General features: G+C 39.7%; 2 protein-coding genes across 3 annotated transcripts in view; both read right to left on the reverse strand.

Moving 5' to 3' along the window:
• Positions 1–824: 824 nt before the first annotated feature.
• Positions 825–11,442, reverse strand: LOC117966919 (E3 ubiquitin-protein ligase DTX3L-like). 2 transcript variants are annotated; one of them, XM_059013023.1, is made up of 7 exons: positions 11,333–11,442; positions 8,263–8,345; positions 7,754–7,985; positions 5,712–5,845; positions 3,096–4,598; positions 2,330–2,547; positions 825–1,951 (listed from the first exon to the last, which is right to left on the reverse strand). In XM_059013023.1, the coding sequence occupies exons 2-7, from the start codon at positions 8,299–8,301 to the stop codon at positions 1,882–1,884; spliced, it is 2,196 nt and encodes a 731-aa protein (XP_058869006.1). In that variant the 5' UTR covers positions 8,302–8,345; positions 11,333–11,442; the 3' UTR covers positions 825–1,881. The 2 variants fall into 2 exon arrangements, with proteins under 2 accessions (XP_058869006.1, XP_058869005.1); XM_059013022.1 differs by having other exon boundaries at positions 8,263–8,342; positions 11,333–11,441.
• Positions 11,443–12,107: 665 nt separating this feature from the next.
• The window catches only part of LOC117401053 (extended synaptotagmin-1-like), a 34,928-nt gene continuing 29,202 nt past the window's right edge, over positions 12,108–17,833 (reverse strand). Inside the window, exons 25-30 of the mRNA XM_059013241.1 lie at positions 17,500–17,693; positions 17,137–17,235; positions 16,878–17,009; positions 16,376–16,481; positions 15,664–15,713; positions 12,108–14,944 (exon numbers count right to left, since the gene is read on the reverse strand). Coding sequence (XP_058869224.1) covers positions 14,917–14,944; positions 15,664–15,713; positions 16,376–16,481; positions 16,878–17,009; positions 17,137–17,235; positions 17,500–17,693 — 609 coding nt within the window. The 3' untranslated portion in view covers positions 12,108–14,916. The remainder of the gene's footprint in view (positions 14,945–15,663; positions 15,714–16,375; positions 16,482–16,877; positions 17,010–17,136; positions 17,236–17,499; positions 17,694–17,833) is intronic.

Consider the following 17,833-nt stretch of genomic DNA (forward strand, 5'->3'; position numbering starts at 1 on the left):
TTTCGGCTGCCACTTTTATTTATGTTCATTCAGCTAAAACTTTCAGCAGTGTGATTACACCGATAAGCAACGGGCTTCAATTTAAGAGTCAGGACTAGTCTTAAAATAAGAGCCGTGAGGTGGTTTGGAAATGTTAAACCGTGAAGCCACACTCCAGCCAATCAAAACCGCCGGCTTTCCAGAACATTCCAGAACACCGCGCTGTGGTCTCGAGCACCGGAGTGTACCAACGGAAAAAACCATTCCGAGGACACGGAGAACGGCATTCACTTCAAGTAATGTGTGTTTAATTAAAACATATTTTACAATAAAATTCGTATTTGTAATTGACCTGGTCTCTTGACAGAAAATACCAGTGAAGACTACAACACGAAAAACTTTTAATAAGAAACTGAGAGAAAGTAAAACGGATACTGAATGCGAGGCCTGACAACACAGGTAAGACAATAGTACTGCTTTATTTGTTATAATACTGATTAGGTGCAATACAGTAGGTGTTTTTGTGTAAATTACATTTGCGTGTGCTGGGTAAATCTTTACAGTATGTATATTACAAAATGTGAACGCCCCAAACTGTGCCCCACTTCTACACACATCTACCGAGGTCGGGTGCTCAGAGGCGGCAGTCTTTGTGTCTCAGGCGGGAATCCGAGTCCAGTCTCCGGGCAGCAGTGCTTGGGTTCGGCTGTTGAAAAGACGCAGTTGCATTTAAAGTGTGAATAAAGTCTCCCATTGCTTTTCAGCTTCTGAACTGCGGGTGGAAATTTCAAGTTAGGTGAAAAATGTAAAAAAACAAACAAAAAAAAAACACTTCCACTCATGAGCCAGTGAAACTAAATCTTTATTAAATCATGCCAGTAACAGCAACAGCACCCCTCCCAATAATTACTGCAAAAGCACAACTGCTCACTGTGTTTTCTCAGCATGTTCACTTATTCTTGAAGTAACTTTGACTTCCCCTTAAACCCTTAGTACATGATCTACCGTGGCCCATGTAAATGATATAATGTTGATTGATTAGTAAGTTATTGTATTAACACATCTATCAGTTCCTTCACCCTCACATATTCACCCAGTCTCTTTCTGGCCAGAGCTCTGGAAAGAGGGCTGGTTAGACTCAGAAGAACTACAACTCCCAGAATTCCTTCATCAGTATTTTGAATAGTATACAGCAATTGGTCAGGAATTAAATTTATCAGTTTTTGTAAGGGTAAAACTTCAAAATATGTTATCAAAGGACATTTTTTGTCTATATTTGCTTTGAGTTTTGATATTACATTAAAACATTGTATTCGTGTGAGACATTAAACAGAAATATTATAAACATAATTGAGCAAATGTATAGGTATATTTGAGACTTATATCCAAATGTACAATTAAACATTCATCTTGCTAATATCAAGTGATTTGGCCACAGGTCATATTGAATGAATGCCAGCCTAATCAAAACTATAATATCTGAAACAGATACGATTTCACTTTATAAAGATGTAGATGATATATAGTTGCCTTTGAGGTGTTTTAGTTCAGTAATTATAGTGTGGTATTGATAACCATTGTAAAAACTAGGAGGGAGCATGTGAAATGCAGTTAGCATAGGAAAGGGATGGCAAAGAACTGTCCTACTGTGCAAACTACTACAGCAAAGTATACATATTCACCAGTAATCATTCATATTGGAATACCCTGAGTATTGTATTATGCATTGCATTTCAGTGTTAATGTAACTTCAATAAAAACTGACAGTATGCATTTGGCTGGTTGTATTAATAAGAGTTGACTGTATGTATGTGTGTGTGTATATATATGTGTATATATATATATTATATATATATATATATTATTTGTGCTCTGGTTCTTGGCTGGCAGGTTCTTGGCTCTTCATTCTATTCCTTTGTCCTTCAGCTCCTCCTTCACTCTCTTCAGGTAATCTGGATCAGGGTATCCAAACCTGGATCACACAAGCACACACTATTAAACTCCAGAGACACGCCACATGTTTATTCTTCAAGGCAAGTCAACCACACTAAAGATACAAAGACTTTAAAGGCGTCAGTACCATTATTAAAAAGTAGGTCACTGTGACCTATATGACCCAGTGGGTTCAAAGTCAGAAGCATCTATTTCAAATTAAAATGGCAATAACTCCCTCTGCTAAATTAGATCCAAACATACATATCCTCCCACTACAACAACAGCTGACTGTTCTGTATGTATTGGAAGATCATTTCACTTGGTTTGGGACCATCTCTTCATAACCAGTGTAACAGTCTCTCTGCTTGATTTGACCTGGAATTATTCAACAGCCAAAGCAATGGATTAGACTTACCCTTGCGGTCCGCCATGTATTCTTGTTTTATGGTGGATGTCGTTCCAAGTGACAGTATCTTCCGCTCCACTTGTGCGAGAGGTTCCCACAGTGAAAATCAATTTCTGATTAAAAGCTTTTTTAAGCAGTCTCAGCACCTCCTCTCCTTCTGCATTGTCTGGTAGGTAGGCTTGCCTGGCAGTTCCACTGAAGTGACGGCCAGGGTTAGGGTGCTTCTCCTAGGGTGACAATTGAACAGTTTTTCTGTGTCACCTGTACAACTTTAAATTATAAGAAATATTTGTTCTTAAGTTTCAATCAGAGCAGTATAATGGAGTTGATAATCATTTACTTCACATTTAAAATAAAACACAAATCTCAGACATATTACTATAATAACAATTACCCTACAGAAAAAAAAAAAACCTAAAGAACCATTAGCAGATAACATCTCAGCAATGGCAACACAATGGACTTGGAACCACACTGCTAATACTGTAAATTACAACAGAACCACTGTCTACAGGACCATTAAGGAAGGGCAGTTGAGTGTACCTTGTTACGCTACCTACTGCTTTTAGAATTCAGTTGCACATATCTCACTGCTTGCCTAATATATAAGAAGTTACTATTGCATAATCCATTTTAGTTTATATCTTTACCTTATCCCCAGAAAAACAAATAAATACAGTCATTCTAAAATAACAATAAAAAAGATTATTTATACAGAATGAACAAATCCTACAATGTATTTATGTCTTGCAGTAAATACAAAATCATGACTTACTGTTTGAATTCCACTTGGAATGTCATAGGATATTTCAATGGTCCCGCAGTGGAACCCAGGAAGACTGTTTCTGGTTTTATGCCATGTCATTTTCCCTGGTGGCTGGTTCCCTTCCACTTTTCCAAACACAGCTTTGCAGACGGGACACATGGGGTTTGTTGCCATGGCCTGATCCAGGCAGCCTTTACAGAAAGCGTGTTTGCACTTAAGCAGTGTTTTCTCTGTGAAGTCACTGAGGCAGATGGGACAATTCTCTTCCTCTGTGTCTGGTCCGCCTGTGGCACTAGTGAGGAATTTGAGCACCAGCTCCTCCCCTTTGAATACCTTCTTACCCATATTGGTTTCCATCTCCAGCACAGCTGGGGCCAAGTGATTGACAAAGCCAACAAGCTTTAAGCTCACATTTTGTTCGTCTTCCCAAACATTGGGGTGATTGGGGCATATTTCTTTAAATAACTTCTTGGCGTTCTGTGCCTCACTGGCGTCCTCCACTGACCTTGACATCAAGCCGGTTGCCACCTTCTGATAGAGTTCCAGGAACGCATGAAAGGCATGACTTTGCAGATTGAAGCTGCCCTTGTCTTGCTTGATCTCCAGCTTCACAGCCTCCTGAGAGCCACTGACTGGTTGTCCGTCAATCTTCACGCCAAACTTCTCCTGGATGCGCTGCAGCTGTTTACTATACAGTTGGTTTATGAATTTCCAGTGGACATGGTACATCTCAAGGTCTTTCTTCATTAACTGCTCCTCGTAATGAATTTCAATGAGTTCTGATCTTGCCTTCTTCGCTGTCCCACTCAATCTTGACATCAGCTCCTTCTGAACCCTTTGAAGATCCTGTTGGGGGCCGACAAGGTTGTACCCATCTTCAGTTTTGTTCAAGACAAACCTGAAGGAGCTACTCTGCATTTCTTTAAAATCGTCCTGCAGTCGTCCATGCTCCTCACTCGACAGTGGGATCTTCACAGAGCCCAGGCTGGTTGCAGCATTCTGATAGAGGTGTATGAAGTCCTCCCCAGCTTTTTGCACTCTGGCTTCTTCCTTTCCCTGAGCTGGACTGAAGGACACAATGACCTCAGAGTTCATCTCAACACCCGAGCTCTGCTTGATGTCTTCAATCTCCCTTCGGTAGGCTTTGGTTAAGTAATCATAGTGAAACTGTGACATTGGGATAGTCTGTCCTGCAGGCACTTGGTCTTCTCCATTCTTGCTCATATCCCTCTTAGGACTTGCCCCATTCTTCCCCTCAAATCCCTCTGCCTCTGTCTCCAGATTTGTTCTGGCTTCATGCTCCATCTCCTGCTGTTGCTCTTGATGAAGCCTTTTGGAATCAAGGTGAAACATCAAGATATCCTTGTGAAACTGATCCACTTCTTCGAATGAGCCCTGGACTGTGACTTTTCCATCTTCTGAGCAGAACTGCTTATACTTGACATGTATCGCTTCAGCAGCTTCTGGGTTCAATTTGTTGAGATCCAGCTGTGCTCCAACTTTCAATGGAATCTGAAGTCAAATTAAAAAGCAAATTAAAGTAATGAAGTGAAGGACAACATGTCTCTTTGTGTCACTATTTCATCTGTGACCAGGTGTCCTATATTCTTGCACACCAGTCCAGAAGACCTTAAAAAGCAAGTTGGTAGTGTTACAAAAATACAGCGTTATATTGACTTGCATGTTATTATTGATCTTTATATTGCATTTCAGGTTTTTTGTATTCACATTTTATACTTTCATGATTTAGCCACACATAGAAAAAAAATCCAGATTTACTGTGGCACTTCACCCTTGCTACTAATCTGTGACATTACAAAAAAATAATTTGTTGTAGAAGAACAAGATATTTTTCAATTTAAAGTCAAACGCCCAGCCCTAAATTATTAAAGTGATCGCTGTTTTAGGGTCATGATACTGAAATAAATGACAGAAACACAACTTAAAGAACCATAAAAACCCAGGAATAAACGCTGTGTTTTTGTAACCCCTATGAAACAAAGGGCGTTCAGGAAGGGTAGTCCTGGAATTACTTCTAAAGCAAACACATGATGTATTAAATAAATGTGTGTTGTGATAGTTGTTGAGGTAAAAGCAAGAAGTATTTTCATAATTTGTGACTGGCCCTTGATATTTTGGTATAGCGCCCGCTCCCAGATCAATGCTGTGACACATTGCCGCTTGTTGCTAGTGTTACCCGAATAGTTATTTCTGTATAAGTTGAAGAATCTGTTGCACCTTTAATAAATGGAGGGTAATGACATAATGTGTTGGCCATGCTTCTTAAAACATTCTAATTTAACAAAAGCTTATTGTTATCTCATTAGTGAAAAGAAATGTGTACTTTCAGTCAATTGTGTCTATTTCTCAATTGTCCCCACAATTGAATTGCAAAACCTACACCCAAACCTCGCTACTGTTTACAGTAGTAAAACAAACCTGACATTTTACTTAAGTACATTAGAGACACACACACAGTTAGATACCCTAGTTTCCACAGAGTTTGAATGATGGAGGTATTTAGATCACACTACTCTTCTGATCAGTTGAATATTCCCTAGTCTTTCATAAGCAGTGCTAACATTTCTAAAGAAACACTTCATTCTTAAGCTTGGTAACACAGACCTGAACTTTCTTTTTGTCTGTTGGAGGGTCTGAGTGGTCTGCTGGCGCCAGGCTTTTGTTTAAAAAGTGCACAGTGGCTTCACAAGACAAATCGTGGACCTTGAAAGGTTTCTGTTCCAGCAGTATCCCCACAGCTGAAATAAAACACACTCTGGTTATACTGTTTGCCTACCAATGCTGACAGTCATTCTTAAAAGCAGCACGAAATGCACCAACTTTGCATAGTCCTGTAGGACATATTCCCTGAATTTGATATTAATACATGAACGTGTATTGGAAATGTAACTGGATTAATTAATGAAACTGCTGTGTCTTGAGGAAGGGGCCTTTTTCTTGCAAACATACTGAACTGTGTGACCGGGGCTAGGTGACCGGGGCTAGATGACTGGGGCTAGGTGACCAGGGCTAGGTGACCGGGGTTAGGTGACGCCTGGACTGGATTAGGCTGAAAGGACAGTTGAGTTATGGACAGATAATTCACACTTACAACAACAAGCGTTTTGATGCAATAAAGACATAAACCAGCGAGGTCCCAGGGGAAAAGGACATTAAAACATCAAAGGACTGTGAGTTAAATGGACAAGATACACAAATCATCTTATGAAAGTGTCTACTTAGCAGAGTGAAAAGACTATAAATATTCAAGCAAAACTAAACATTTTGCACTTCACATCGAATGCTAAACAAGGCGCTGCCACTCCGGGACTCCGGGTCTAAAATGGACCCAAGAAGAGAAAGCAAGCTGTAAGTGAGTCAACGACCACAAGCGACGAGACTGAGGCTACCTGCTGTGCCCTGCTACCTGCATAGCTAAAGATTCAGAGAAGAGGACAGAGCGGATGTGCGCTGCTGTGGATCCTATACCGAGGACTGAAGACTTTGTTGCAGCTGCTTGTTGATTCTATCGAAAATTGAAAGCTTTGTTTGCCGAGTTTGATCCAATGTGGGATTGAAGACTTTGTTGCTGAGAGGAGAGCCTTTTGTACTGCCCACTTCAACAGATTGAGTTTCCAAACCAGTGCACCAAAAGTCTAAGCTTCAAGGAACCGTTGAGTATAATTCCAGTTGCATTTTCCTTTCATGGAACTAAATTAATTAATTGTAACACATAGAATTGAACTGTTAATTATTTAGTTTGCACACTTCGTGTGTGAAATAACTTTTAGTGAAACTTTATGAAGTAACTATAAGTAACCTACCTCATACATGAAGAACTTCTATAAAAAGTAAACGTGCAATATTCTGAATCTATATACCATTAACAGTCTTAATGTGATATATTCTAAGATTGTCTGCAACATTTTAGTTTAGTCTGTGTGTGTATGTGGGCGTGTATGTGTGAGCAAGCTACTAGCTATGTCACAGCCTGCTTGTGCTGCTGATAGCAGCTGCCTTGTGTGAGTGGTAGGCAGTGTCATATTTCACTGGCCCTGCTCACTGAATGAAAGGCAGTGATAGCTTTTGACTTGTGTTTTTACGCTTAGAGACTAAGAGATTTACTTTCTGACTTTTCTGATTTCTGGTTAATATTTGTGTACTTAAAATACTACTATTGATTAAACATTCCTTGTGTCTAACGTGGGTATGTGTGTTCATAGTAAATCCTCGATCTTGTAACATGGGGCAGCAGTGTGGAGTAGTGGTTAGGGCTTTGGACTCTTGACCGGAGGGTCGTGGGTTCAATCCCTGGTTGGGGACACTGCTGCTGTACCCTTGAGCAAGGTACTTTACCTAGATTGCTCCAGTAAAAACCCAACTGTATAAATGGGTAATTGTATGTGAAAATAATGTGATATCTTGTAAAAATTGTAAGTCGCCCTGGATAAGGGCGTCTGCTAAGAAATAAATAATAATAATAATAATGTCAATTAAATATTTTTAATAAGAGAACTAAATCAATCCAGATAAACTCTAAATGATCAATTATTGAATTGTTCTACAGTCCTTTTGAACCCCAACCATGATAACTGTACTGAACCAATCAAAATGACTGAAAAGGTAAGAAACAAACAAACAAACATTATAATTGTGTTGCTTCTTACCTGAGGAAGGTGTTACTTCTGCAGTGGCATAACGAGGATCCTGTTCATCAGGGTCTATTTTTAAAACTGATATGGCTCCCTTGCTTAGCTTGCTACAGAATGTCTGGAGCTTTTTTTCTAAAGTTGCCCATGGCTTTTTGTCCTTTAAATTCCAGTTAGTACTCTCCACTTTGATATGCACTTGAGCTTTGCCAGTATCAGTACTGCTATCATCCTGAGGTGTGTCAACATCCTGTAAAAAAAACAAATCGCACATCAGTGAGCTAAAGACTTTAATCAAATGTAATAACTTAATAACCAATTCATTAATAACTATTTAAAATAACCAAATACATTTCTGCCCAAAATGCTGGAATCATGGTTCTTTACGTACTGTAAGTTAGATTTTATTTTATATATGGAATAATAATAATATGCATGAGGCTAATGGAGCAGCCCCCCCCCCCCCCCCCCCCCGGGTTAAAAATTCAGCACATTTCTTGGCTTATTTTGTCCTAGATGAGCAATACCATAGCTTCTGTCTGATCATCGTTGCTGGAAGTTGCCATGGTTATCAAGAGTCTGCATACCACTTTCTGTGACACCAAGTCTGCTTGGTAGAGAAACAAACAGGGGAATTAGTGCCATCTGTAGTCAGCAAATCTGTAGTAAAAATGACCTTTAATACTAACGTACAGTGCCATTGTCATCTGTTAACATACTCTGATCTCCAGCACTCCATTCTCAGCTCTCCAGTGCTGTCGTTACCCCACACCTTAAAAATGAGCACTGCAGCTGTGGCCAAAAGTTTTGCATTACCTAGAATTTTAGGATATCGCAAAAGGCTAGAAGACATAGTAGCACAGTATTTCATGTTAGATTTCAAAATGTCAGTTTTTCGTTAAGTATATGAGAAAACTACGTAATGTAACATATGTAATTCAATATGTTAACATGACATTATTCAGCAGGTTTCATTCGACTTTATGAGGCAAAATTAGTTAATTCTGTAGTGTGATGCAAAAAATTTGGCCATGGCTGTAGTTTTAAACACTCCATTCTCAGCTCTGCAGCACTGTCACCTATAACCAGAGCTCCAGAAAAGCAGCGTACTGGGTGTTCTACACATTGAAAAAATATGAATTACGCATGACATTTAAATTGAGTAAAGATACGCATACAATTTTGGTGTACAGCCTGAGTTTGCATGTTATCAAGCTTCTTGTACTTCGTTGGTTCCCAGCGTCTCAATTGTCCATTGTGTGTAGACTTCACATGGTAGCTAGAGAATGAATCATAGAAATCCAGGGACAGCTACAGATAATTGTAGCCTGCCTAGGAATTGCCAGAAACACGTGACCAATAAGTCTGGGTTTTCAATAAATGTAAAAAAAAAAAAAAAATGAACATACGGTTGAATGCAGTCAAGTCCCCCTTGACCTAACCTACCAACTTGCCTATCTCTGCCAGCTGAATTCCTGAAAGGTAAATCTATACAATAAATACATCATTCTGTGTTTGGAGAGAGTCGGGATGCGTTATATTGCTTAGCAAGGCGATCAATCAGGAATACAATATTATTGTTTCTTTATAAATATATGTATGTGCATGCAGGTCTTTTGTCAAGTTTATTCCATTGGCAGATAAGTTCTGTTTCTGAGTTTATTTCCTTCACAGCCATATTGCTTGTGGTCAATAAATCAAATAAGAATATTTGTTGTTTTTATTGTAAGACAAAGTTTTTGTACAGCAGTTCATAGTAACATTATAGTTCAAATGTAAAGCTGTAATTAATGCATATCCCAGAAGTTCAAGGTAATGTTGCATTTTACTCAGCCAAAATACATTTCACTTACACAGTGTCTATTTGGAGAGTAATTTGCTCAATGCCCTAAACCCTTATGTGGAGTGCTGCCTGGTACCCTAATTATGCAATAAGGCACACCAAGCAGTGTAATTTATTGTGATTTTAAAACGACCCATCCAGAAGATAGCCCTGATTCAGTGTAAGAAAACAAAGGCTTTGTGTTGAGTCTACAGTGATCCTACAGGACCTGTGGAGTCATGGTCAGTCCATGAGAATGCTCTGTTCAACCATTTTATACTGGGTCATGAATAGGGCCTTGTGTTTTACACGACTTGTCTTTGAACCTGTAATTTAGTCCTACAGCCACAAGATGTCGATATAGCCTCCACAGTTAGCCATGTAATGAGAACCTATTAAACAATCATCCCATTATGTTACTTTAACAATTTAAATTGCTCATCCCATTGTCACAAAGTACATATCTGCAGATCAATAAACAGAACGCTGTAGGTGGCTACTGACATTTATATAACCCTTACCCCCTGTGAATACGTACAACAGTTATATTTTTCCACCATTAAGAAAATAGTATGTGAATATTTATCATATGCAATACATTGGGTCTTGGACATTTTTTTTGTTGTACAAGGTTGTGGTGGACTTCTCATTTTGTCTGGTTGGTTGAGATTTTTTTTTCTTTTTAGAGAATTGTTTGTTTTCAGTTTAAGTTTGCAAAACAATAGTGTATAACTAATGGTAAATGTAACTCTGTTTAACAATAGGAAAACACCCATCAGATCACAATTGATTGCACATGTATCAAAATCTGACAGTGTACCACTTTCAATGTGACAGGGTATCGGTTTCTGACATTACACGGGTCACGTTTTGGTACAAGTACCATTTTCTAACACTACACTGGCCTTCTTTCATGGATTGAAGTTGCTCTGTGAAAATGTGTCCATATGAAGAAACACTTCTTTCAGCATCCACGGAATTGATAACAACTGACAAATATATTCTGAGCCTTTCTTGCTAATTGGGAAATAGCTTTTCTGCATTACCCCAAAATTCGGTCAAAGAAATTCCAGTACGGTTTTCTTTTGAATAGCCCCCCGTTTCTGATTTACAGTCAGCATCAAACACTGGAATACAATCTAACGGGAGGGGTTCTTTATGCAAACTACAGACATGTGGTTCTAAAGTCCTTACTGCCTGGAGAAACTTGTGGGGTGATTACCTAATTATGAAACACTACAGAAATACCATGACATTACATTGCTGATGCTGTGCAGAAGACACGAAATTACCCACCTTTGTTTTTATATGTAGGCTGCTGTCTTTATAAATGATATATTGTCAAATTCAATACATTTACTTCAGTACTCGTATTTTAACTATAAAACCGATTCGTTTTTTCAGATAGACAACACACCTACTTTATTACTGGCAGATAAAGTATAACTTTCACTTTAAATAATCTGTATTTCCGCGTATGGAGCACTGTTCTACCAATACAGTCGGGGTTTGTACTGGCTTATATTTTATTAGTGTATCTAATAGAGTCTTTTAAATACAAATGTAATGGGATATGATTAGTTGAAAAGAGAAAATGTTGATATACGATAACGCGATTGGGTTTTATAGCTGTTGTTCCTCGCATACTGTAGGTGGTTTTCAAAGCTTGAATGGCTTGTCATCGCAGTTTTAACGTTCTTGAAAGTTTTTATAACAATAAATACGATTTCTATCTTTGGCAAAAACAAACTAACATCGTAATTTGAGTCTCTTACCTTAGATCTCTGCTTTGCCCACGTCCTTCCGCAGCTCGATCCTGTTCGGTTCACTTTCTGTTCTGTGTAGTAGTAGATCGACACTGTAAACGAAAGTGAAAGAAATCGCTGGTGTTGGCTGGCTTGACAGCGTGACAGGTTACAGTCCACGCCTGCAGAACTCGCTTCATAATCATTTATAAAACATCAGCTCGAATTTGTTTTATTTGATTAAAAAAAGAAACATACAAAAAATGTATCCGTGATGGTTAGATTGATTATCAGACTCCACAGATGTGCGTGCGTTTGATATACCTTAAATACATTTATTAATGAGGGTACAAAAGGTTTCTTAAAACACAATTAGAAAATGTTTTTGTGTTTGTTAGCAGAACTTCCTGGCGATTGTTAATGTTTCAGCTGATCACGTTGCTTGGCACGATAATAAATATTTGTTATATTGTTTCATTTCCCAGAAATATGTATAGTTTAAGGTTTGGTCCCATGGGCAGGGAAGAAATCCCTGTGAAGGGGATATAGCCCCTATATACGTGTATCACACTGCACTGATTTCTTCAGATATCTGTAAAACCGCATATCCACTTGTCATGAAACTTGGCATTAACATTATACTTTTTTTCCCATCACACTTATGGCTCAGATTTGGGATGTACAGCCGGTGCGGGCGATGTATGTTCCTGACATGCCTGTATGTTTATTTTGCTATGTGAGAATGTACTGCAGTAGGACTCTTGTATTGTCATTAAGGATGGCATTTGAATCCAGTTTGTCACTGTTAGATTGAGCAGTGCAAGTAAAGTACTTTATTTACAGTTGAGATCCAGCTTTATAGATACTGTAGTTATACACACAGCTTTATAGATACTGTTCTGTAGTAATACACACAGCTTTATAGATACTGTACTGTAGTTATACACACAGCTTTATACATACTGTTCTGTAGTTATACACACAGCTTTATACATACTGTACTGTAGTTATACACACAGCTTTATACATAGTGTACTGTAGTTATACACACAGCTTTATACATACTGTACTGTAGTTATACACACAGCTTTATACATACTGTTCTGAAGTTATACACATAGCTTTATAGATACTGTTCTGTAGTAATACACACAGCTTTATAGATACTGTTCTGTAGTTATACACACAGCTTTATACATACTGTTCTGTAGTTATACACACAGCTTTATACATACTGTACTGTAGTTATACACACAGCTTTATACATACTGTACTGTAGTTATACACACAGCTTTATACATACTGTTCTGAAGTTATACACACAGCTTTATACATACTGTACTGTAGTTATACACACAGCTTTATACATACTGTTCTGAAGTTATACACACAGCTTTATACATACTGTACTGTAGTTATACACACAGCTTTATACATACTATACTGTAGTAATACATACATGTTGTACAGGTCAGTGGTATCGATAAAAGGAGCTGCGTTACAGTCCCAGCAGCATCCAAAAGCATTACACTCAGCAAGCCTCGCAAAGAAGCATAAACTACCTTCTCAAAGCCACAGCCCACAGATTCAACACAGCTTGGGGGTCAAGTGGTTAAAGAAGAGGGCTTGATAGCAGGAGGTCCCCGGTTCTAATCCCCGCTCAGCCACTGACTCCCTGTGTGTGACCCTGAGCAAGTCACTTAACCTCCTTGTGTGCCGTCCTTCGGATGAGACGTAAAACAAACAAGGTCCTGTTGTGAGACTCTGCAGCAGTTGCCCCCTAGTATCTGTAAGTTACTTTGGATAAAAGCGTCTGCTAAATGTCTAGACTAATTAATAATAATGAATAGAAGCATGTATATACTCCAGCTGAATACTACTAACCTGCATTTTAAAGTGTGTTTTTTTTTTATAGATCTTAAATGTGCGCAGTGTTTAAGCCTTCTCTTGTTTGTATGAAAGTATGAATGGCATATTAAATTAGGTGCAAATGAAGAACAGTAAAACAGGTGAAAGAAAAAATGTAAAGACAAGATCATCATTTTTCTCCATAAAAAGATCTTTGGTCATTTATTTGGACAAGTGCTTGGTCCACAATAAAACAATACTTTAAAAAACAAACACAGTACTTATTTCCTAAAGGTGTATGTGAAGTTAACCCCCTCTCTTTAAAAAAAGCCCCCCTGGAGATCTCCCTCATGTTATACAGACCCCATTGCAATAACACTGTGACATGCATATCCATGAATACACTGACACTTAGCACAACATGTGGCAGTTCAGGGACAGTGTGTATGATATAGGCACAGAGTTTAAGGAGTGCTGCTATTGGAATAAGAACAACCTTGACTTCATAGGCATCATGAAATGCAAGCTACAGCTATTATTATTACTATATATATATACTATATAGTTATTTTATTACTATAGTTGCTGTTACAGAGTGATAGTCTTTGCAAATCTCAACAGGACAGGCATCACATTCAAAAGACACAAACACACAATAAATACTGCATTTGTTGGCTCAGTTCACTACTATGCTACAACTGTTTTGAAATGGATTACCAGGTGGAATGGTACCATTCTACCAATGGGAGCTGCCCTTGCGCACAAAGATCATTTGGTTAACGTCTAGTCTGGGATTTAAGGTGAAGGATGGGGTAATACAGCACTCCGGAATTGGCAATCTTCTATAGCACAGCATTTTAAAATAATAATAAATATAAAAAAAAACATGTAGATAATACAAATCCTTCAAGTGAAACTGAATAGAAACCTTCATTACGAACACAAGCACCAACCATGGAGTGTACAGGGCAAACACATCAGAAACACATCAGCAGCACACGCTTGTGTAAACGGCCCGGGCTTGCCTTCGTTTGTTATGCAACTTTAAACATGTGTTGTGTAATATATATAAAGCTGCCTCTTCAGTTTCAGTCACTATGGAAAAGCAGGTATGATGGATGGATGCACCCTGCTGACAGTGTTATGGCAGGTGTTCCTAATATTCGGTCCTTGTATGCATTTATTAATCTTTAGAAAATTGGCTTTTTATTTCCTGGCATCTCATTGGCTAGTACCCTCGACAGGTGGGGTACATTAACTTTCAATACCTGACCAGGAAATAAAAAAGTATCTGCATAATATCCTTTAGCCTCCTACTCAGGTAGGCTGTATTGTGAAGTACTGGACCTTCCAGGGGCTATAAATTCGCCCTTGGGCCCAACACTGCCCACCCTGTCAGGTCTTACTGCTTACTTATGGCCTTCCTAAGGACTCCACCGTTTGGCCAAATTAGTACCTGCTAATAACAGTAATAATAATTAAAAAAAAAAGTCGTTTACTTCTTCATTAAAAAAACAACTTAAAGGAGTGTACAATTCAGTGCACATAATACTAAGGCAAATATAGCCGTATATTGATATAAAAACTCAGTAAAATGGAATGGCAAGATTTTAAAAAAATGCACTATTTAAAGCAGAACAGTGTGATGAAGTAAAAACTTAATATCAAATAAAATACAAAATCTGATTATATAGTATATTCTCCGAAGCAGTTAAAAGGCGTTGCAGAGGTTGGGACGGGTGGTTTTCTGAATGCTTCTAAAGCTGTTATGCGGCTTCTTCCTGCAGATCATACCTGTGGGAAAAACAAACACCAGGTAACTGCTGCGACTTTCCATTGCAGTGTACAGGAGGGGGGCGGGGTAGACAGCAATGTGGAAGCAACTATGAGAGAGGAGAGAGAGAGAAGAGTGAGAGGAGAGAGCATGAGAGAGAGTGAGAGGAGAGAGAGCAAGAGAGAAAGAGGAGAGAGAGAGAGGAGAGAGCATGAGAGAGAGCGTGAGAGGAGAGAGAGAGAGAGGAGAGAGAGGAGAGAGTGAGAGGAGAGAGAGAGGAGAGAGAGAGAGGAGAGCATGAGAGAGAGCGTGAGAGGAGAGAGAGAGAGGAGAGAGAGAGGAGAGAGCATGAGAGAGAGCGTGAGAGGAGAGAGAGAGAAGAGAGTGAGAGAGAGGAGAGAGAGGAGAGAGTGAGAGGAGAGAGCATGAGAGAGAGCGTGAGAGGAGAGAGCATGAGAGAAAGAGAGAGGAGAGTGAGAGGAGAGAGCCCGTAGTGGGTGCTGTGCATTCCTAATTTACAGAAAGTTGCTGTAACTAGACAGTGCCTGGGTTGTATAAGAGAGAGCTCTTCGTATAATATAGTATTAACAGGATAGTAGTGTCCGGAACAAACATTGTATTCATTGTCTGGGAATGATTCTTAAGTGTGTAACTTTCAGCTTTACTTCTGGGAATCCCCCCTCCCCCTCCCCTCCCCTCCCCTCCCCTCCACACACACGCGCGCGCTCTTTGTACTGACCATTTACCGACCCCAGAGACCAAATCAACCTGCGACAGGTCAATCAGGACCTGAAAAAAACAAACAGGAGCTGCGGTCAGTATCACAAGACCAAGACACAAGCACGTGTCGATTGAACCAGAGATGAGCTGAATTGTCCACTAGCTCTTATTAAGCTGTGCTGGAAGTGCCCTATTCATTTGGACAGACAATAATAAAAATGTACATGTCACTTCAGAGGAAAAGGAAAAAGCTGTTATAACTCATTCATTAGAACAGCCATTTTTGACAAAATCAAGTGTTCATTAGCACTGCAGCACAGTGGAAAACACACACGCAGCCTTCCTTTACATTGAGGTGCTTATAGCAACCCTTTGTTATATAGATTTACTGTTCCATATCTTATACTTCTGCATTCAAAATATTTACTAAAAAACTTATTTGCAGAAATCTTTGAAAAATCTCACTGGCATCCTGTTAGCAATGCCAGCAAAGGCAAATGGGAATATTGCAGAGTTTGCCTTGACTACAGCACACTGTCTATCTGGTACTGAAATGGATTACCAGGCAGTGTGTTGGTTTGTTCATACCATTGGTCCAGTCTCATTTCTTTTACCAGCCCTTGTGTCACTATAGCCCCTCAGTACAGAACCTTTGCCAATGTAGTGCTGCTGCTGCATTGCCATTGAAGACGGCTGGGTTTCCCACACAGAGTAAGAGACTGTCAGCCTACCTTCCCGATGAGCTCCCTCTCTCGTGACATGAAGGAGACGCTGTTCTTCACAGAGACCTCCAGCCCCCTCTTCTGAACCTCCTCCAGCCCCATGTCGAACTCAAACCTGCCAGCAGCAGCCACACGCACACACACACGCACACACACACACACACGCACACACAGAACAACATGGGTTACTAACAGAGACCCACATCGCAGCCCAGCAGCGATACAGCCACTGTGTGCACATGTGCTCTACCATTGAACGTTTTGCATCAGCCTTTAGGATTAACACATTTTGCTTCATAAAAATCGAATGAAACTGCTGAACAATGTTACATTGACATATTGAATTCCATACTGCTTTGCAGTTTTCCCATATAAACGAAAAACTGACAAATTTAAAAATGTGACATTTCCGAAATCTAACATGACACTAAAAGAAACTTTGTAAATATTTTGGCTTGAAGCCTTTCTCCGTGTCTTTGACCTCCCCCTCTCCCCTGCCCCCCTCACTCACTTGTCATTGTAGTCTGGGTTCAGGGACCTCTTCTTGACCGCAGTCTTCCTCTTGGTCAGTCGGTTCTTGTCCGGCAGCAGGATCAGAGACACGTAGGGGTCAGAGCCATCTTTTGAGCAGGCCTTCAGCTTCCTGCAGACAGACACACGGACAGGCAGACCATCAACATTTTTGGGCTGCACTGAGGATAATGAATTAGCCTCCTGTCTGCGCTCCCTAGCCCCCAATTGACATTGCTTCCACTGAAAAGACTGCCCACCTGCAGGAGTGCACCGTCACCAGCAGCCTCTTCTCCTGGGACTGGTAGTAAAGGGTTAATCGCACCTGACCCAGAGGGGACGCCACCTGCTCACTCGCACTGGAAAAATAAATGAACAAGATTATGAAACAAAAACTACAGACTGTTAGTTTATATCAGATTGAAGCCACATTAAGATTAGCTATACTGTTTAATTACTGTTATTTAAACTATATATCACATTATTCAGCATATTTATATAAAATACTCTATGTGTTCAATGCAAAGCTTATCAGCACATCATATAGCCAAATAAACACAACAGGAGAGCGAAGTTCCAAGAACCACATTTGTGTGTGTTGGTGTGTCAGTGTGTGCAGTCACCTCTGTGCAGACACCTGTCTGTGCCTCAGGTCTTGACTGGTCCCAGACTCCTCCTTGCTAGAGATATTGACGGGGATGGGCTCCTCCTGCAGTTCCATGCTCTCTCCAGGGGTGGTGCTGTCTGCAACTAGTGCTGTCCTAAATTCAGGTCCCCCCTCTCGCACTGCGCAATCTGTTGACTTGGGCACCAGAATCTGAGCACAGCAAACAGACCAGCCTGGGTATTAATATTAGTAATTTTAAGAATAAAACTGTCTTACAAAATGAAGTCAATTCAATCTATTTAGAAATACTGCAATGCTAAAATGTAATTTGACATGGAGTAGTGCACAGA

This window comes from Acipenser ruthenus, chromosome 45, assembly GCF_902713425.1.
Source record: "Acipenser ruthenus chromosome 45, fAciRut3.2 maternal haplotype, whole genome shotgun sequence".
In the NCBI taxonomy this organism is placed as follows: domain Eukaryota; kingdom Metazoa; phylum Chordata; class Actinopteri; order Acipenseriformes; family Acipenseridae; genus Acipenser; species Acipenser ruthenus.